This window comes from Anas platyrhynchos, chromosome 5, assembly GCF_047663525.1.
Source record: "Anas platyrhynchos isolate ZD024472 breed Pekin duck chromosome 5, IASCAAS_PekinDuck_T2T, whole genome shotgun sequence".
NCBI classification, from domain to species: Eukaryota; Metazoa; Chordata; class Aves; order Anseriformes; family Anatidae; genus Anas; species Anas platyrhynchos.
In genome coordinates, this window is record NC_092591.1 from 11,623,211 (window position 1) to 11,644,622 (window position 21,412).

Here is a 21,412-nt window from a genome sequence, read left to right on the forward strand (position 1 = left end):
ATGTAGGTTGTGCACAAGGTTCTGAAGTTCAGATATTTGCAGCTTTCTATTACTATGGTACTGCAGTGTAGTCGCACAACAGTGAAAGCCCATTGCATATTATTTTGCTTGTTGATAGAAATGCCAGGTGCAGTTCCAGTACTTTCTCAGAAGGCAGATACTAGAACTACACAACACTGCATGTCTAAAAGCCACAGTAGTTCAGGATGGCCAGTTATCATCTGTTCACCATCTTTTTGAATACAAGAACCAGGGAATTGTTAAAAATAGACAAAAAGAAGTCGCTTCTTTGTAAAGTGCATAATAATACTGTGGAACTATTTGGTAGAGAATGCTATAGAAACAAGTGTGTACGTGGATTGAGTCGGAGAAACGAGTACCTGGAGAAAGACTCACTGGAGCATGAATAGAGAATAACCCATGTCAGCTTGGGACTGCTGTCACTTGATCCTGCCACTGTGGTAGGATCCATACTGTCAGTGGTAGGAAGGGGACTGGGTGCAAGGAAGGAGTATCAAGCACTGTGTTCCTGCTCTTTTCCCTCCCTAGGTACTTTCTTATGGCCACCATTAGAGGCCAAACACTGACTAAATGAATCAAACACAGCTGTACAGGAAAAAATCACAACACAGAACATATGGACACCCCACTGCAGTCCAAGGAGTAGGATTACTTGTCTTTGCTTTATATTTCTCTTTACATAAACACCTCACAGAGGTTTTATTTTAAGATATCTGTTGTATTGCAATTGACTGAAGCATTTCATCTGGTTCTCAGTTTGAAGATGTAAGTAATTTTAAAATAGCTGGGTAAATTTTCTTAGTTTTGAGTAATCCTTCACATACTGAGGCAAACTCCTTAGCTTTGCCATGATGGTTTATTTGGTAATCATGCAGCCTCAAACTCCCCTCTGTTCTCCATTAAACCAGCACTATTAAGACAAATTAAACAGTTTAAGCCACTTTCCTAAAGCCAGTCTTAAGCTCCACATCCCTGTACTTCCTATTCCTTTCCCTCCATTTGCTGCTATTGAACTATCAGTCCTAAAGAGAAAAACAAACAAAAAAATCAGAAGAACATTCCCCACCTAAAAACAATTTTACTTCAGGCGTTTTTTTGTTATAGAGTGTCTGTATGACCCACGGATACCTGCTCAGTTAAGTGTTATAGGTGATCATTTCAAAAGTAAACACTGCTGGCTGTTTTAAACTTCTAAAGAGATTTCTAGTGCTTGCTAGCACAGACTACATTTTTTAAATCAAACAGCTTACCTGGAAGTCAAATGTCTCATCACAGTTGAAAACCAACACAAAGCGGCCAAGCTGATGTCCAAGAGCCTTAACAGATTCTGTTTTACCAGTGCCAGCAGGACCTATTTTTGAAGTGAGACAGACATGCTTCAGTATTTACAGTCCGAGTTACCAGTGCCCAACCATGTAATCTGCCAGCATATTGAATCCAAATGTCCCTTACAAGAAACCTAAAATGGTTTACCTTCTTTCCCCAAAAGACTGTTTTGTTCTTAAACGTCATAGTTTAAAACATTCTGAAACCTTATATTAAAGCTATAAATTAAAGAGAACAGAAGTTTATATGCTTGTCTCAAGATTTTGTTGTACTTCAGTACAAACGTACCAAATGGTGATCCTCCAAGTCTTGCCTCTAGGGCTTGTGTCATTGTCAGGTAACAGCGGTCTGTAAGAGGTGTCTGTACTAGCTTATCCTGAACACCAAGGTACTCAAAACCATAGTTGAATTTGGCATTTGCCATCTGAATGGAGAGCTGTTGCAGTACATCTGTCTGTTTTGGGTCAAAGTAGAACCGCATTTGGCTGAGCCACTCAAAGGATTTGGAGTTGTCGACCTTGCTTTTGATCAGCGATCTTGTGACATCTCTCTGGTGCACCAACTCAGTGATCTGGAGAATGAAACAACTCATTAGATCACAACAATACAAGCCTTTGCTAATAAAGCCAGGAACTCTACAGTTTTTATATGCTATAATATGGTATCATGCAGTAAGACGAGCAGAATTAAAAACTACAGCCACCTACAGGACTAGGGCTTGATGTAGTTGCATTAAACTTTTTTTTTTTTCCCCCTAGAGGAAAAGAGAGAAGTCAGACTACTTGATTTTTCATTAACCTTTTACAAAACCTCACCTCCTAACCCACAAGAGGAAAGGAGGTTTTCACTTACCAAGTGCTCCAGTTTCCTTCTGCGAAGAGGTGGCTGCTCCATCAGCACGGAGTCTGCCAGGACATTGAGTGTGACCTCCACATTAGCCAGCACTGACTGGAGAGGACTGCTGTCCCCACCTCCACCCATACCATTGAGGGCTGACTCAACATTCTCAGACCATGCAATCTGGGCTGACAGGACAACAAGCTGAGCCTGTGTGAAAAGAAGAATCCTCATCAGATAGTTTTCCTCACTAAAGTACCCAAGCTGCAATATGCTGAAGTGTTGCATACAGATACCTGGTATTTGTCAATCCAAGAGATGTAGACTGCTGGATCAATTGATGTTGCTTTTCCGAAGATTTCTACTTCAGTAACAGATTCTGCAAGCAATTTAGCAAGGGTCACCCTCATTTCTTTCTCAACAAGAGTGAGCCACTCATTGATTTTGGGATGTTCTGTGATGGAGACAGGTGTTTTGAACAGCACCTGCAAGAATTATGTTCAAGTCAATCTATGTTCACTTATTTACAAAATTTTATTTAAAAAAGAAACACCGTGACTCTACCTCCTCTCCTTCCCGTGAGGATATTCCCAAAACCACAGAGTTATCTTCATTGAGAATAATGCTAGAAACGCCAGCAAACATCTTCTTGAAGTGTTTCTGCAGCTTAGCAACATTCTTGCTGTTTCCAATGATTTCAAGCAAGTCTTCATCACCAACAAAGTAAAACCTAATAATCATATAAAATCAGACCTGTATCACAACTCCAACTACCACTTTTTATTTATTCATACTTCATAGACAGCTATTATATGGGAATAACTGTCACTCATTTCTTCCACACTGTAAGAGGGCAAGAACCACGTATTTGCTGGAAGAGCTTAGTTCTAAGACTTACTCTCAGTTCACATGGTCTATACCAAACAAAACCGTACGCATAACTCCATGCTTTGGGGTATTTTCTTTACTTATCCATCCCTGAAATACCCACACAACAGTGCTTGGGATTGAATTAATACAGGTACAACTCCAACTCACTACCTCCTCACATTGAGTCACACACTTATGCCTTCATGCTATGTGATAAACTTGTTGACAACTATGGGTTAAGTCAGAATCAATAACTTAAATACTGGACTGTGACAGTTTGGACACTGTCCTTCAATCATATGCCAGAATTAAGCAGTTCCAAAGAGAATCTGTAAGATTACAGAAATCAGCTGCAATGGTTCTTTAAGTAACTTCTGAATCCCAAGACCAGACACAGATGATAAAGTAAAGTTTTAGTTCCACTTCCTGAGAAGTGGCTATAAATGAATTCTGTACTTTGAAGGACACAGATATATGGCTGTAACATCTTATACACACGGTAAGTAAAAACTGGCAGAGGCTTTACCTAACAGAACATTCCTGTACAGAAACATCAAGTTACTTTACTTCAAGAGTCAACTGAAGTCAATTTCTTACCGAGGGAAAGAGGACCTCTCCCTTTCTAGGTATTCTCCCAGTGCCTTCTGGATCTTTCCAAGCAAGTCTGCCAGTCTCTCCAGTGACCTTTGCACTCCTTGAATGTTAAGAACATCCATCACAAGTGGGGATTTGGACACCTTTTTCATCAGTGCCAAAAATTCAGTGCTGATGCTGTAAGTAAAATAACATGGTACAACAGTATAAAATTCAGTAACCACAGGCCTGCAGAATTCCAAAATTATTTGTCTCTACATGACCACTGCCCTATGGAACACAAGGCTACATTCCCCAAATAGATCTTAATTTACCTCAAGACAACAACAACAAAGTCTAGCTTTTTGCAATGTTAAATCTATTAATTCCACTGCTGAAGGTCTACTTTTCTTCATTTCCTGAAGAGATGCATAAAATTCTTTGATGTGATTGGAAGTGTGTGGAAAGATGATCAAAGTAACTTAAAGTGGAGGAGGAAAACAGCATTTAATGGTGAGACTAAAGGCTGCGACAACTGAAATCAACCTCCTTTGTACAGCCAGAAAAATCCTTGAGGTACCTGACTGTAACTTGCAAGAAAAATCACTTAATTCCAATCTACTTCTAAAAACTGTATGCTACCCTTTTTAGTATAAACCTTTTACTGTCACAACTGTTTACATGCATTTCTTGCTTTGTTTGGTTGATGAACTTAAGTCTGGGCTGTAATCAAACCAGACTAGGTAAGAATACAATTCATGTTTCAGCTTAGGAGAGTGCTAGACTAAAGTCATGAAGTTATAAGGTCTGTCCCTGAGATTCCCCAAGGGAAACAAAAAAGGAAAAAAGCAATTAAAATGTTACCTCTGGAACCGTTGGGTCTCAACAGGCAGCAAGTGCTTGATGTCTGCACTACCAGTAAAGATACCCTCCAGGTAGACCCATCGTCTTTGGACGTCTATCCAGACATCAAAGAGTGCCATGATACGGTTCAGTTTGTCTTCCCAGCTGAGGGCATCTTCCTCAAACACCTGAAAGTTTATACACTGCATTAATACTCATTTTAATAATATCAAAAGTTTCATTGCTAATAATTGTTAGTGGAAGCAGTCATTTAATAATAACAAAGAATGTATATGCAGTTAATTATTTGTCAACCTAAAGAGCTAATATTGCTGACAATCACATATACTAAACAAGACAGGAAGGTAGAGTTAAATTAAATTGGCTTTTTTTTCTGCATTTTACCTTGTAGTATGGTGATAGCTTCATAGCAGACACGCTATTAATGTGTTCTTTTACTTTGTTGAACAGGTCATCCCATCCACGAATCAAACGACATTTGTTCTGGTAATTGACCAAGTCCAGTTCGTAAGTGTTCCATACTTCTCTTATCTAAAATAAAGGATGGTTGATATACAACATCAATTATTTCTGCTTCAGCACAATAACAAAGTAGAAATGTATTAGAGTATTCAGATTTTTCTTTTTACTCAAGGATTCTGGGTTTTCACTCAAGCTTTTGTTAAAAGTATTGAGAATATAACACAACTAGGTAAAATAAACAAGATGAGGGTTTTTTGCAGTCAATGACTGCTCTTCCCAAATGTTGCATTTTTGGTCAATGAAAACTTGCACAGCTTTAAGTTTTTCCCCACAACAGTGTTTCACGGAGTCCCCAGCTCTTGTATCAACATCTTAGACTGACAGGTTTACTGGACAAATGTCAGCCACCTGACAAAAAGGCTTTGATGTGTTACTATGTGCATACACACAGAAGTTGATACTAGCCTGTTTCAAGAACTCTTCCAAAGCCATCTCTCCCTGAGCCACGAGCAGCACATCTTTGACAATTGCTTCATTTCTCTGTAAATCAACGTCCCAGATCTGTCCCAGGGTCAATTCTGAGACAACCCAGTTAACATGAAGCCTCTTCATTAGCTGTTTCCAGTGACGATCTTTAAGTGCCTCTGATTTCAGTTCAATAACCAACATGTTTATCTAGAAAAGACAAGAAAGCAAGTTACATCTTGGAAGATGAAATATACAATTCATGCATTTTAGAAATCAGTATAACTTACCTTCATGTAGCCTTTCAGAAGTCTCTGAACATACTCATAAGAGGCATACTGTCGCAAGCGGGCAGGGAAGTTTTTCAGTTGGTTCAGCAAACCATCGAGGTTTTGTCGAAGCTGTCAGTAACATAAAAGAACTGAAATATTTCTCTGGAAGTGCAGTGTATAAAGATGTACTAGTAAAAGTTAACATCTGAGTACTGATGTACTCAGTACTCAGATGTTAACTTTTACAGTTAAAAAAGTAACTTTTGTACTAGTAAAAGTTAACATCTGAGAGATTTCTGTGAAAATATAAAGTTTAATCTACAGGACAGCTCTTTTAATATTATATGTATTTGTGTAAGATATGGTTGCTCTGTAGTTGGGAATTTAATTTTATTGGTCTGATTAAGATTTATGAAATAGCATTGTAACAGGCAGTTATAGCTTAGGGTTCCTGCCACTGTCTACCCCCCAACCACTGAACTAAAACTGATGCTGTTCATCCAACCACAAAGCTCTCCTATGGAGGTCTAATAGACCAACATAGTATACATATTCTCCGTATACAGTACCATCTCAATTTCGAGACTACTGGAATTTCACAGGCCCACTGGAGAGTTAAGCTGTGATAGATCCTGTGAAAGTTTTTTAAGCTTAGCATAAGAAGAAATATGCTCATGAGGTACTGAAAAAGGTACATAAACATTGAAAATGATCTTGAATGTGACTATTGAGCACATTATCTCAAGAAGTCTAATTCTTAATTCATATACACTTGCAGTAGTTATATTGTTTACATATACAGTAGTGAAATACCTTGCGAGGCTGTACTGAAACCCAGGGTTGTTCTTTCATTTGATCGATCTGTTCCCAGACCTTAGAGAGTTCAGACCAGACACCTTTGAGATCCTGCAACTCTTCTAAGGCTACCTATAGTAAAGAATGAACCAAACATCACAAGTTAGTGATAATTTCTTCAAAGTCATTAGCATGGTGGAGTTAAACAGAATACTTTTAACATGTCAAAAACCTTCATACAGCTTGCTAATTCAACAAAATTGCAATAGCAAGTGACCCAGATTCTTCTACTTCTGGTCATATAATAGCTTCAAAAGATTAAGGCAGTCATGAACAATCTTTTAAGGCTAGAACTGGATGAGTGTGGACACCATCACCCACAGGCTACAAGTCACTTTCTTAAATGAAAAGTGAGATGGAACTGAAACATTGTGCTGCAAGACCAATAAGAAGGTGTATGAACAGTTTATACCTGGACACGTTCTTCACTGCCACTGAGTAGTCCTGTATCTGTTAGTTCCAGAGCTTCTTTGGCCTTTGCACACTTCTCACGATCATCTTTCAGCCTACCAAATTTTCCTTCATAAATGGTAAGAGCTTGAAGAGCTTCTTCTGGACGCAAGTTTCCCTAAAAATTGGATGAGATATATTAATCCCAAAACCCTAAAAGTAAGTTGAAGCCAAAACAAAAGCAAGGATTGAATACCAAACGTTGGTCTGTCTCTTTATTTTTCTATTTCCCATATGCTGGCAATAAGGCTACACACCAATTCTGTAAGTCTAATCCCACTTTTAGATGCACTTTTTAGCTTTACTGAATACCACTGTGGGGTTGGGGGAGAAAACCCTTTATTCTGAATCTTCCTACCTGCACACTTCTTAAAGAGCATTTGTTTCAGCCAAAGTTTTGTTAGTAACTGAAGCTGTCCTGCTTTTTGCACCTAAGACACTTACATTGTAGGGTTAGACTTCCCTCTGCCACACAAATAAATCAACCAACAAGTTATATATAATTGAACGTTCACAAAAAGACTTTAACCATCATATACAATGAAAAGCTACAGAAAAGTTTAAAAGTAAACTGCTTTGTTCTAGTTAAGTGCAAAGAAACTACTTTATTTGGTGAATGAATATTAATCATTACTACTTACTGTTACAGGCTTTGTTTTCTCCCAGTCTGTTAGCAAGTCAGTTGTTCTGCTCTCCACTGCCCGATCCTCTTGAACTATCTTCATCTGCAAGTTTGCTACTTGCTGCTGAATGGCAGAATCCTTCCGACGCATGATGTCATTAAAGGCACCCCATTCTCCCTCAATGTTGTCAATGTATAGCCAAGAGGATGGAAACTGGAACCTCTGTTTCTCAAGCAACCGCTGACCATTGCGATAAAGCTACAGGAGACAACAATTCTAAGTTAGTTATGTCTTTTTAACTGATGTTGCAAGACTAAATTCTCAACACATTAACAAGCACTCACTACAGGAAACGAAGTTCAAGTCTGCTCTCAAGAGGACTTGAACATCACGATGCTAAGCTTGAATACATGTATATCATCTCCAGAATTAAGTCTGACATTCTCACAAGTGCGAATCATTAGGCAAGGCAACATACCTCAACTTGCTTTTCAAACTGCTTGATTTTACGTTTCAGGGATTGCACGTATGTGATGAATGTCACTGCATCTGATGTGCTGGCAGTATCCACTGAATGCTGCTCCAGTTCTTGACGGGACTGTGTGGGGCAATAATTCAGTGTTTTAGAAATCTAGAATATGCTGATCTGAAAGTGAAAAACTGGAGATGGATTCTTACCTTAGAAATTTGTGAATGGAACTCTGTCATATTCTGCCCGAGCATTTGGCCAAATTTGCTGAGTACTTCCTTGTGCCAGGAGTCATACTTCAAGTTCACCTTTGATTGTACCTACAGTTGAATTGAGTTACATAATAGTTAATAGCCTCGTCATTTTCTGTTATACACCCACCCATTCTGAAATATAATGCATTTGTCACGACCAATAAATATAATTTCCTACCTTGCCATAGTCTATCACAACAGGTCCAAATTCCTTTCTAGTTTCTGCATTGTCAAATGTTCCTCTGGCCTTTCTTATCTGAACTAAAAGAGCTTGCCACTTATTTAGGTCTTCTCCAAGGCGGTTGTATATGTTTTCAGCCTGCATATCCCACAGACACTGGTACTGCAGCCAAACCTAATAAAGATATTTCACAATATTCATAACTTTTCCAGTACATTCTATAAGATGTTTTTCCCTACTCATGAAAATTCTTATAAAGGAGAACTGAGAGAAAAGTCCATGTTCATTTTAGCTGTAGCATCACGTGGTGTCAGCCTCTTACCTTAACATACTGTTCCACCTCAGTCACAATTCCCATGACAGCAGAGTACGACTCCTCCAGGGCAGCAGGGCCATCAGGCATCCGTGTCAATGCATTACGATAGAACTTCTCTTCCTCAGACAGCTCATAATGCACTCCGACCTGAGAACCACATGTGATATACATGAATTTCTAGTGCACTCATATTTGATCCTACAGCAACACACTAAGATACTGAACACAATTAAGTGCAAAGTGAAAGTAATTGCTCAGACCTCAGATACAGTTTCACCTACCTGATACCTCTGACTTTGAATTCTTGGTAGTGACAGGATTACCATCTTCCAAGAAAACATTTCCTGGTAAAGTTTGTATCTGCACTCTTCAATTGGTGGATTCAAGTATATCACCTGGTTGGTTATTCGCAGCTCATGTACAATGTTCTGCAGAAACAGTGAACACACTCAGTTTTACTGCAAGCCACTACAACACACACATTGACAAGACAACTTTGGACTTCATGAAGTAGCATACTTTTGAAAAGCAAATAGCACTTTTATGGCAGAAGGCATGTATTCTTCCAAAGCCAGATGAAGAAAAAAAGATTTATCTCCCATAAAAGGCTCACATATAATTACTGCATTATGTAACTGACAATGCAAAAACCACCACCACATCCCCAACAAAAACACCAACCACTTACTTTGATCTTGGGTTCTCCCCCAGGTTTATGGCTCACTTGAGGAGCATCTGTATCCATGTCAACTTCTGCTTTGTCATCTGCTTGTCCAAGAAGAACTTGGGTCCAGGCCCTCAGCCCAGCTTGCAAGCGAACACCGAGGATTCTTTCAATCTAGGGAAAGTAGTCCACATTGGAGGAAAAAGCTTCATATTACTGCATAAAGATCCCCACTATCATATTCTGACACCAGGTATGCTACGGAACCTTAAAGATCCAAACACTCCTTTACCAAGTAATTAAAAAGAGGTTTAAGAGTTTTGGTAGGTTTTTCAGTCAACATCAATTCAAAGCCTGCCCTGTCCTCCTGGATGTTCATGGAATTAAGTAATTTGAACTGCTTTGCAATTGACCTAGTGTCCAACAACCTGAAACTTAGCAAGCAGTAACAAGCACTATTAAGGCGAATAATCTTCACTATCAGAGTAACAAAACTCCTCTATCCTTTATCTACCTTGCTCCTACAACAAGGAGCTCTTCTAGCTTTCTACACAGTTGAACTATACCAATCCTTTTTCTTGAAACGAGTAACTTCCCCTTGAATTCATTGATCCCAAAAGAGAACAGCTTCAAAGAGATTTGGCATCTTCTAAATATATACTACTCAAACCTACCTCCATATCCAACTTATTGACCCAGATCGGCAAGTTTGAATATGAATGAAGATTTAAGTCATCCACAGCTTTCTGAACCCTGTTCAAGATTTCAGAGAAGGTCTTGTGATCATACATGCACGTTTCCAGTGATCTCACTTCCAGGTCTATTTTCTCTTCAATAATGAGCAGATCATCCACCTAAAGAAACAGTTTAAGAAAAAACAGAATGTTTAGTTTGCCAGATTAGATACAATGATATCCAAGCAGAAATGGTTAGTCACTTATCTTTACTTGGATACAGCAAGATGATCAAATTTACTAGTACTAAAACATCCATTCAGTTGGACAATTTGTGCCAATTCAGTTAACTACTTAAACAAAGAACTACAGAGACTATATTGAGCAGGCCATCAGCTATCAAATTCCACTTTTGGTTAACGACTCATTACTGAAATACGGATGTAAAAACAATCGCAGTAATTTCAATTGTTTTGAAAGATAAATAATAAAACAAACCTTTTCTTGGAAACTGAAGACAGTCTCAGCCAAACGTTGCACATATGGATCAAGTTTGTACGACTCCCACACGAGTGCAATACCTTCTGCAATCAAAGCCTGAACCTCTTTCTTCAGACCAGCAACCAGAAGTGAAATAGTGTTACGCTCCTCGACTTTCTCACATGTTCGCTCATATGTACGGACACTTTCAATGAGAGAAATGGCAAATGGATAGAGCTGGTTTGCTTGGTGAGCTTTGTTGACAATTGCTAGTGGGACACGGAAACCCAGCCACTTCAGGTTTCGCACTTCTTTGGAAAGTGTAATTATTTCTGGAAGGAAGTTGACTTTCAGTTTCAGGACGTTTCCAGTTCGACCTCTAACACGAGTGCTTTCAATGGTGAAAATACGGCCAGACACACCGAGGTTGCGTTGCTGAACTTTTCTTGCCCAGTCATCAAAGATCTCTTGAGTGTTGAGCTTCATGCGAAAGCTGTCTCCATCTTGCTTTAGTTTCTGACCTTCTACATGATTCTCCCAGCCCTTACCGAGGACATCCTCAACACGCTTCATGTAAGCAGTGAGCTGTCTGTCAATTTGTTTTGCCCAAATTATAGACCCAGACACTGGGGGCAAGTCACGAACGTGACTCATTTTACAAGCTTGACTTTGGGGGTATTGCACTTTAAATTTGTCATGAAGAGACTCAATATCATCTTTCACACGCTGGATCAGTTGTGTCTGATACTCACGAATAGCACCTCGAATGTGAGGCCTGACAAACAAGGCATTAAACCGAGAGAAGATTCTGAACATTTCATTGGCATTCTTTGCTGTACCAAGCTGGTCTCTCAAACGGGCAGTTATTCTTGTTTCAACCCTATCAATTCTTTCATCGTATCGTTTCATTGCTGCCTCCCAGGCTTCTGTACCTTCTTTGGAAACATCTAACCCATCTACTTCCTTAACATTCTCATAAGCGAGATTGACTTCTTCAATTGCATTAGCATCTGCAGCATCAAAAAGTACTTCTGCTACTTTCATATCTTGAGGTTCTGGTACCTCTCCTTGATTTTGCTGGGCAACAGCAGTTACCTGCATTAAAAATCAGGATTTAAGTGAGTTAGATGCCTGAAAATTTACCTAGAAATAGTAAAGCATGGTCTGTTCTAATAAGCATTGCAAAAACCTCACAAATTAGTATCCAAATCCCTAGCGAATTTTAGTAATGTCTCAGATTTAAGTTAACTAAGGAATAGGACAAAACAGTTACATTATAAACTTCCACTGCTGTGTAGTAGTCTTCATTTTCCACTATGCTTTAGCCAAGCTCATATACGTATACATACACACACTAATTAATCTCCTCTATCATAAGCCTGGACTTGTTGTGTCTGTTAACATGAGCGTGGTCAGAGAATGTGAAGTATGGCAGAGTTAAAACTAAGCCTATTAGGGAGGGTTCATAAGCAGACCAGCTTGGGAAGCAGAAAGTGAAACTGAATGTTACATTAGTTTCATATTGGTGAATTTTAAAGCTACAGTGAACATGAAGTTTTTGGAAATATAATCCACTTTCTCCTCTAATTTGTAGAGATGTTTCCTGCATTTACACATTATTCTTATTACAGATTGTAACTGAAGTTTCATTCTTCTTCCCTTTCTACTCTTCTGCAGAGTTTTAGTAACACAATCCAATCAGACTGAGTGTTAAGATTGACCATACAACAGAATTTCTACAGTTGGGAAAAAAATGAACATTTGATACTTAGATACTAAGACTATGCATTTAGTCACCTACTTCAATACATCCCTCCCCTTCCTCTGCATCATTAAATATTGCCTGCAAGCAAAAAGGCCCGTAGCTTTTCTGTCTGGTAACAATCAAGATTACCTGAGGCCGCAAGACTCTCACAATAACTGCCCTCAGCTGCTCATGCTGACGCCTGAATTTCCTCATTTGATCAAGACGAGACTGGAGTTTCCTATGAGCAGGATTGATACGCCACACCATCTTCAGGTTCTCTTCCCTTTTTCTTTTCACAATATCTCTCAGCAGAACTTGTAGCTTCTCATACTCATCATCCCATGTTTGGAAAACTTCAAAGCATGCAACCATTACCTAAAGAAAGTTTAAGGATAAAAACTTTAGCTCCCAAATGAAATACTTCCTTATAATCACTACTTGATGCAAAAATAAAGCTGCTAGCATTGTGGAAACCACGAGCATACCTTTTCAAACTCTTCATAGGCAACATGCATCAGTTTTCTGGTTCCTAACACTTTAAGTAGCTGAGAGCTCAGATCTCTTGATATAGCTTCCACTAAACGCAATGCTCTTTGGATTGGGTATTTTGTGTTTCTGATTTTTCTCAAATGGGTAAATATTGCAACAAGGGCCTGCCTTATTTTGTCCAGCTCAGTAGCTGACAGCAAGTCATTCAATGGAAAGTCTTTCATCAGTGGATTATAGTCATTCACAGTTTCCAGAGCCTGTTTTAGACCTAAATGTAACAGGAGAGATTTTGACTTAGAACTTTTCATTTCATTAATCCAATCTGTACAAGACAGTATCTTTAACTATAACAACTTTACATGGCAGTAATCTTTGTACCACAATACTCAAGTTTTGTAACAAGTTAATTTCCACAGCACATTTGTGAAAAATCTTATTGAGCAGACGTTTTACCTGTGTCTGTATCAAAGCTGACAGTTGCGTGGAAACGTTTGCCATGTTTTAGAATATCCAGAGTTAAAAGAACTTCTGGACTTTCACGTTTTTCCTGAATACGATACAGAGCACGTTCCAGGTTTAACCAGAAGCTTATCTCCTGTAACGCAGTGCCTGATGCAGGATCTCGATCCAGTTTGGTCACCTTAAAAATAATAAAAAGAAAAAGATAGGGAGTGAGGAAGGGAGAAAAACATTTTATTTACATGCTTCAACTGTAAAAGCTTTCTCTATTACTAAATGTAATCGAGACACATAACATCTACAAAGTTCTAATATTTCAAACATGAGTAATTTTTGGCAATCACTGAAAAGTATAGGAATCATGGTAGAAGAGTTAAGGTTTAATTCCAGCGTTCTTAAAGGTTGATTTTTAAGACCTTCATGTACTATCTTCAGCATGGTCTAAAAAAGCCACCTCTCCACTTTCCTGATCAACATCTATATTTTGGTTAATGACAGATGTGCCAAGCAAGAAAACAAATGTTTTATCCTCTGCAGTAAGCAAGGGCACTGCTTTCCCAGGAGCACTAGTGCCCACGAGAAAAAAAATCTGAGATGTTCTTTCTGAGGGACAGTAGAACAGCAGAGTTCTTCTGAAAAGTAACAGTCAAGAATACAAGAAATTATGAGATAGGAGTAGAGCAACTGCTGTGAAGTGTTTGTGGATGCACCTGGAGAAATAACAAAGCAAAACAAAAAAAACAAGTCCTGTTTCTTTCAACCTGCTGTACAGATTTGAGGAACGGTTATAGTCTTCACCAGGATACTGCTAGTTTCTTAAGTCTGTTTATCCCAGTAGAGACAAAACAGTTATGTTCTCAACTATTTGCAGAAGAATTTAGACTAGACTCTTAAATTTAGACTAGGCTTAGGCTAGTCTAGAAGCAGACTAGAGTCTTTGGTGGCTCATAAAACTGGTCTCAGATCTCCAGAGTATCCTGCATGGAGCAATATTTTACCACTGAAACTGTTAAGATACTTGGGTGAATTTTTCCCAGTACTACAGAGCAGTTCCTATCACATAGTCTGGCACATGTCTTGTCTACCTTTTGTATCTCTCTAATCCAGCGATTGACTCCAGACTGTAGCTGATTGAGGAATAACGGATCCTCAGCCTTCTCGCCAAAATCTGTAACCTTTGGTTTTTCTCCACGTTCGTAACACTGCTTGGCAACATTAGTAATGGTTGCATGAATTGGCAGGCTAATCTCTGGAATTTCAATATTCTGCTGCAGATGCAAGAGGCCCATTTCAAGTTCTGCAATCTTCTTCTCAACTGAAGGAGCCATCTTATCGCCATCCCTGAAAGAGCACAGGTATTTCTGGATAAGAAGCCAAACCCAAAACCTTACATGACACATTTGAGCCATTTAAATTATTTCCCCAGGGTAAGCAGCAGCTTCATATGCAACTGTGCGCTTAAACAATTTTGCATACTGCTTGGCTTGAAGAATCACTGTCTTATTTTTTTTTATTGATGGTAAATTAAACTGTAAATGATGATTGATTTTTTTCATTCACGGTAAAACCAATGTGGTGGTTTTACTCGGGGGGGCTTGGAGGGAGTCCTGATGTGGTGCCAGTATTGCACAGCAGTAGACACAACACTGGCGTGAGGTGCCAGTGCTGTTCTAGTTACAAGCGCAGAGCACAGCACTGCATGGGCTGCTGCAGGGAAAGTAAACTCCATGCCAGCCAGACCCAGCACAACACCTACTTTAATTTGTTAGCAGAGAAGTGCAGTATTTGTATTGCATTACCTGTCTGCTTTGCCAGATTCTCTGATATAGGACTTGAAAAAGGGAGCAACGGCATTGCTAATGAAAGAGTGTAATGTTTCATAGGGAGAATCTTCACTGAGAGTGAGCACTCTCAGCTGGGAAGACACTGGTTTGTCGGCATCAATCACTGGTGTACGTTTAATGAACGCCAGGCTGCAGAACAGAGAAGAGAGTTACCATTTGAAACTTAGTGACAGAACAGCTTTAACCTGACTGCAAGCCTCATTCACAGGAGTTAAATGCTAACCTTCATTATCACGTTTTATAATCTTGTTTCTGACTTGAAAACAAATCTTCCCATAAATACACCTTTATACTTCAGCATTCAGCTGAACTTAGCTGTCAACAAGCACCCTGCAATATGTGCGTGTTAGAAGCAGATGCCTTAAGAAGCTTCAGGGAGGAAAGCAACATGGAATGGTTAAACAATAACAAAAGATTACTGAACCCCAGATGTACGTATGTTTATAAGTATACTGATTAAATAAGCCCATTTCCTTTGTGTATTCAACCTCAAGGCTATTAGTTCTAAAGTCCATTCCTTTCAGCCTCATGATACACCCTTGTTTCACCAGAGCCTCCCCCTTGAAAACCTATTGCCCCACCCAAATAAGCACACTGCACAAAGCATGAGGTAAATACTAATTATAAGACTGTTTGTGTAGGTTTTGCTTTCACTGGGCAAAAATGTCAAGACCTCTTTTACTAACTCACCTGTTGGATTTTATTCCATAATGAATGTCAGTGCTGATACTGTAGGAAATGAACTCTTTTTCCTCTTCTCCTTCATCTCCCACATCCTCTGCAAAAAATATGCTATGTTAAGAAATATTTTAGTTCTGTGGCATCTGTCACCCCCTCTCAAACATCTTCAGCTACAACCAGGCAATTTTCTAACCTTTAAATTCGACATCAACTTATAAAAAATAGCCGATGTTAAATTTAGCTTTGCAATATCTCTCAAGTTCAGAATGGTTTCCCTGTTTTTCTAGCACAACTCCATTAAATTTTTTAGGTTGCTATAAAAAAAAGATTAAACATTACAAGCAAATTAGAACCCACATTCTGCTTATAAAGCAGAATGAAATTTTCTGCAGTACAAAACATGTACTTATTTGCAGAGATATGCTGCCAGGATAACTACAATTCAGTGAGAACATTAAACAAATACTTTTTTCCTTTTATAGGCTGCTTTGTTTTTTCAGACATTTTCTTTGAAAGTGTTTTGGAAATTAAATCAGAACAAAAAAATGACCAACCAAACAACCCATAGGAAGTAGTTGGGCGTTAGTAGAGCCAACGTATCACAGATGATGTAATTACTGGGGATGCGGGGAGCTGTGCTGCAATGCAGAGATTTCGGTGCAGAAGGTTACTCCCTGTTGGGAGACACACCCTGACTGGACGCATTGCACTGGACTCTCATTCTGCTTCGGTTTCATTTGGCACTTCATACAAGACATACTCTCAGGCTGTCATGTTTGCGATCCCAAGCAGCAGGAGCCCGATCACAGACACTACAGGAACCCTTGTGAAAGCTGTCGACAGGCTGTGTAGCAAGTGATATCACCTAACGTTTTAACTACTTAGAAATACAGCTTCTCTTTTGCTGTATTTGTAATCAATAATTTGCTTCATACTATCTATTCCTTGAACAAATTTTGACAAAAATAGTTTTTATTAACAGTGTCAGGGACAACAAGATCTCCATATGCCGCTGTATATTCTGAATACTGTTAAGTTTGATGGGGTGTCTGTGGGGGTCTTCTGTCAGGAAATGCACTTTTGCCAAATAACTGCTATTAATCCAAAAGATATTGATGGAAATGGCTTCAAGGGTTTCAGTGTGCTTTAATCATATATATGTGAAAATAAGCCTGGAACTAACCGATCAGTACTGTATCATTACTTCAAACCCAAACTAAAGATAACCAACCTCGTGAGCCTGACATAAGAGAATTTCAGAGATCATGTGCATAGCCTCTTAACACTCAGTGCATTTCCTTTAAATATTGTTAAACGCTGCATCACGAATTCATTCAGATTGCTTTTCCTCTCTAGAAAATTCTAGTTATTTCTACTGATATTGAGAGCTCAAACGTTTGAATGGGAAGGAGGACAATCAGCGGAAACACTTAGAACAAAGACAGGATATTTCAAGCAACATCTTAAGTTCATCTTAAGTGGAAGAACCTTCTCTAAGCTTCCCTTGTTGTGCAGAAGCTGCAGGGACGCAGCCCGTACCTTACAGCGCGGCTGCTGACGTGCTACGCAGCGCAACGTGAAGTATGACTACGTTAAAATTTGACGCACATCTGCAGGGACTGAACCAACAGCATGCTTAGAGTAGAAATCTAGAAATTTAATGTTAACATTTTGCAGGCTCAGAGTGGTGGGCACGCAGCCAAATGCAGATTGCAGGTTTTGTCTAACAGTAAATGCTTGCGTTATGAATGGATCCTATTTTATTGGTGTTCACCGGCCTGAATTCTGCAACAAGGAGCGCCTATTTAGCAGCAGATTTGTTGACAAATTTCATAAAGAGCCACTTTTGAAGTAAATGGAGCGTGTAAATGACAGAAACGTCAGTCAGAGCCAGCTTTGCTGCAGCATTTGCCGAGATTTCCGATAAGCGTTTACAAGCAGCACGCTCAGCAGCCCTCGCTGACTAAACAAAGACGCGCAGGGCCTCCCTTAGGCTTTCAGAACTTGGGAATCTTGCTCGTTACCCACAGAGGGGCACTTTCTGAGGGCCAATTCAGCCCCCCCAGCCCGGTTAGCTCTGCCAGCAGCAGGTTCCCGGTGCGGCCGAGGAGTCCGAGCAGCGGGCAGGCCGCAGGAGCGGCGCCCGGGGCCTACTGACGAAGCATTTCTGCCGGGCCAGCCAGCTGTGGCGGCGCCCATCGCAGCCCCAGCACCCAGAGCAGAAGGAGCAGAGCACACGGAACGCGGCCAGGCGCCGCCAGCCGCCGCCCCGCCAGGCCCTTCCCTTCCTTTCCCTTCCCTTCCTCCCCCGGCTCCTCCATCCCCTCAGCGCGGCGCCGCCGCCATTTTGTGAGCGCGGCGGCCGCGGGCCCCGGGCTCACCTTTGAGGGTGGAGCGCTCCACCAGCACCGTGTGGACCTGCGGGTCGGAGAGGAATTTGCGCATATGCTCCACGGCGCCCTTCTCCTCCAGCGCCGCCTCCAGCACCGCCGGCGCTTCGCCGCCATCCTCCAGCAGCAGCGGCACCAGCTTGCGCAGGTGCTTCTGCAGCACCGCCACATCGGCCACGTTCTGCACGGCCGAGCCCGACACCTCCATGCCGCCTTCCTCGCCGCCGGGGCCGCCGCCCCCGCCGCCGCCGGAGTCGGACATGCCGAGGCAGGAGGCAGGCGGCCGCGCTCCGCCCGCTCCGCCACCGCCCGCCGCGCTCCCAGCGCCGCCTTGCTGCCGCGGGGGAGGCTGCGCCGGGCGGGCCGACACGCCCCGGGGCCGGGCCGGGCTCCGGGCTGCGCTGCTGCTGGCTTCGAGCCCCGGAGGAGGCTGCCGAGAGACCCGGCTGCGCCCCCCGGGCTGAGAGGGGGGAGGCGGAGGTCGGGCGTCGCAGGGCGGCGGCTGCTTCCCCTCCCTCCCCTCTGCTTTAGCGGGAAGCACCAGCGAGGGGTGTGTGTGGGCTTTTGTTCGAGTTATTTGTGCTGAGGGGGAAAGCAGGCCGCGCCTGCCGCTGCGAGGGCAAGGGAAGGGAAAATGAGAAAGGAGCCTGTACTGCCCCTGGTTCACCTGGACTCTGAGGTGTCCAAATAGAATAGAAGCGACCTGAGGGATGACCCACTTCCAACCCTCTGCCATAGGCAGGGATCCCACCCCCTAGATGAGGTTGCTCCGAGCCCCATCCAACCTGGCCTTAAACAGCCCCAGGGATGGCTGTCCACTTGTGCCAGTGATAAACCACCTTCATGAATTTCTTCTTTTAGGTTTAGATGAGATAAGAAGCCCTTAGCCCTTGTCCTATCACTACATTCCCGCATAAAGGGTCCCTCCCCAGCTGCCCAGTAGACCCCTTCTAAGTACAGGAAAGTCACAATGAAGTCTTCCTCGAGCCTCCTCTCCTCTAGACTAAATAACCCCACCTGTCTCAGTATTTCTTCATAGGAGAGGTGCTCATCCTCATGGGACTCCTCTGGACCCTGTATCTGAACCACTAATCCAGATTGTAGTGCCAGACAGTTTCCCAAAAGCATAGGACAGAATACCAAATAAACACACTGATGAACAAGACTTTTTTCTGAATTTCATTTTTGAAAAACCTTAATCTTCCTTTACCACTGCTTGCCTAAGTTATCAGATGAATCCAGCTCACTGCCACAAAGATGGACAATCCTGTTCCTCCTTGCCCAGTGTAGTCTCTTCCCTTGCCTGGTCCTGGCTCACAGCTGCTGCTGGTTTAGCAAACAGAAAACCAAAGGAGAACATGCCTGAGAGACGGGAGGTAGCAGTCAAGGTCCAGAGCAACTCCCCAGGCCCCAACAAAGCACATTGGAGGCACTGGGTGACCACAGACTGAAAACTCCACTTCTTGTTCCTGTGGTGAAGGGGAAACCCCCAAAGAGAAAATAAAATTCTCTCAGAACTCCTCATGCATTTCCCTAGGTGGTCACTGAGGCAAATCAATGTGCACAGAGACCCTCACACTCAGGATCTGTTCAGATGTGTCCAGAAAGCCCAGCCGCATACCCCAGCTTCTCTGTTTCAACCCCCCAAAACACGCATATGCTCAGTACGCTCCTAAGTGGCTTCGGAACCCAGTGTATCTCGGAAAACCAGTGATTTCTGAAGTAATACAAATCTCAAACCTTTCTTCTCTGGAAGGAAAATGATCAATTCAGCAACCAGTTTTCACATACAAGCACCAGAAGTGATACAGATGATCCAACCAAAACTGATCAAAACCATTTAAATTTTCACCCCCCAAACCCTTTTTGTTAGAAAGGTAAATTTTTATTTTTGATGAAAAAAAATAGTCATAGGTACTTAAGTCAGTTGAATGTCCTATTTAAGGAACACAGTTACTGAGTTAAGTATTTAATAAAATACCCTCCTATTTTCATTCTGCCTGGCTGCTTCCCAGGGGGGAGAATAACCATTTACTACTCATCTCTGCATAGTATACGTCAGTTCAGGCCATGCATCTAGAAAATACGTTAACTGAACAGCCCAGCCCAAGTGTAACTTGGCAGAGATGAAAAATAAGAATCCAGGTAATTATATCCACTACTGCTGAATCACAGAGAGTGTCAAAAAAAAAAAAAAAAAAAAAAAAAAGAAAAACCAGCAAGTCTTACATTACTTAGAAAAAGCACATACAAAAATATTCTGTGACAAGACTATAATGAAGAACAAATGTATAGGACTTTGATAACAAAGTGTCAAAGATAAACTTTTTTTTTTTTTTTGCACAGCTTCTCAGGTTCAAGTAAAATCTATGGGAAGAATAGGCTCAATTAGAGTGAAAAATCATTTCCCCTTGATCTATCTCAAGTTGACTATGAATATCCTTTTCTTGGATATTCATCAAAACACAGAGAAAGTATCAAAAACACAGAGAAAGACTTCTCCAGGCAGGGTACTAGTAAAAAGCATGATCTATTATTATGGCAAGACCTTCACACAGGCATGAATGCTCCTGCGGTCTTCTGGTCCACAAAAATGCCTAAAATAACTTGAAGCAAATTATGTGAATGCTCTCTTCTCTTTATATTAAAACAGTGGAAGCCTTTTCCACTCAAAATCCTATGGTGGAAGCCTCTGAAACTTCACATTTTGTGTGTGTAATCCTCTCCTTGTGCGGGAGTGAATGCAGTCCCAATATGAATCTGTTCAGGGAAAAGCAGCTGCAGTCATGCTGCTCTCCAATTATGTGATGAAGGAATAATGCATCATCATCCTTCGCTCCACAGTAAATTCCCCCTTGGGAAATTTTTCACACACAGTATTTAACTACATCAAAGTTTTACTTCATAAGGTAAAGGCAGCTCAAGCCAAGTCTCATCATTTAAAATAAACTATAATCCAGGGAGACAGGGATATGGTAATTAGAATGGCATTTCTTAATTAGCTATATGCAGTCTGAGCCTCCACAATTATTATGCACAGGAAGGATAAGATTCTAGGAGGAAAAGCGTTCCACTTTCAGGCGGATGGTCCATACCAGGATCCAAGCCAACCCTCCCCATGAACTGGAATCCTGGAAGTAGTCTTT

The 21,412-nt window shown here is 41.1% G+C and overlaps 1 protein-coding gene across 1 annotated transcript in view; it reads right to left on the reverse strand.

The window, feature by feature from the left end:
- DYNC1H1 (dynein cytoplasmic 1 heavy chain 1) overlaps positions 1–18,607 on the reverse strand; it is a 43,229-nt gene extending 24,622 nt beyond the window's left edge. Inside the window, exons 1-28 of the mRNA XM_005020730.6 lie at positions 18,258–18,607; positions 15,886–15,973; positions 15,151–15,324; positions 14,437–14,692; positions 13,346–13,532; positions 12,889–13,160; positions 12,551–12,778; positions 10,675–11,751; positions 10,177–10,356; positions 9,527–9,676; positions 9,120–9,266; positions 8,845–8,985; positions 8,520–8,696; positions 8,297–8,407; positions 8,097–8,216; positions 7,637–7,876; positions 6,958–7,113; positions 6,504–6,617; positions 5,709–5,819; positions 5,419–5,628; positions 4,876–5,022; positions 4,492–4,658; positions 3,652–3,825; positions 2,749–2,914; positions 2,481–2,669; positions 2,200–2,394; positions 1,636–1,918; positions 1,272–1,372 (exon numbers count right to left, since the gene is read on the reverse strand). Coding sequence (XP_005020787.4) covers positions 1,272–1,372; positions 1,636–1,918; positions 2,200–2,394; positions 2,481–2,669; positions 2,749–2,914; positions 3,652–3,825; positions 4,492–4,658; positions 4,876–5,022; positions 5,419–5,628; positions 5,709–5,819; positions 6,504–6,617; positions 6,958–7,113; positions 7,637–7,876; positions 8,097–8,216; positions 8,297–8,407; positions 8,520–8,696; positions 8,845–8,985; positions 9,120–9,266; positions 9,527–9,676; positions 10,177–10,356; positions 10,675–11,751; positions 12,551–12,778; positions 12,889–13,160; positions 13,346–13,532; positions 14,437–14,692; positions 15,151–15,324; positions 15,886–15,973; positions 18,258–18,528 — 5,832 coding nt within the window. The 5' untranslated portion in view covers positions 18,529–18,607. The remainder of the gene's footprint in view (positions 1–1,271; positions 1,373–1,635; positions 1,919–2,199; positions 2,395–2,480; positions 2,670–2,748; positions 2,915–3,651; positions 3,826–4,491; positions 4,659–4,875; positions 5,023–5,418; positions 5,629–5,708; positions 5,820–6,503; positions 6,618–6,957; positions 7,114–7,636; positions 7,877–8,096; positions 8,217–8,296; positions 8,408–8,519; positions 8,697–8,844; positions 8,986–9,119; positions 9,267–9,526; positions 9,677–10,176; positions 10,357–10,674; positions 11,752–12,550; positions 12,779–12,888; positions 13,161–13,345; positions 13,533–14,436; positions 14,693–15,150; positions 15,325–15,885; positions 15,974–18,257) is intronic.
- Between the last annotated feature and the right edge of the window lie 2,805 nt (positions 18,608–21,412).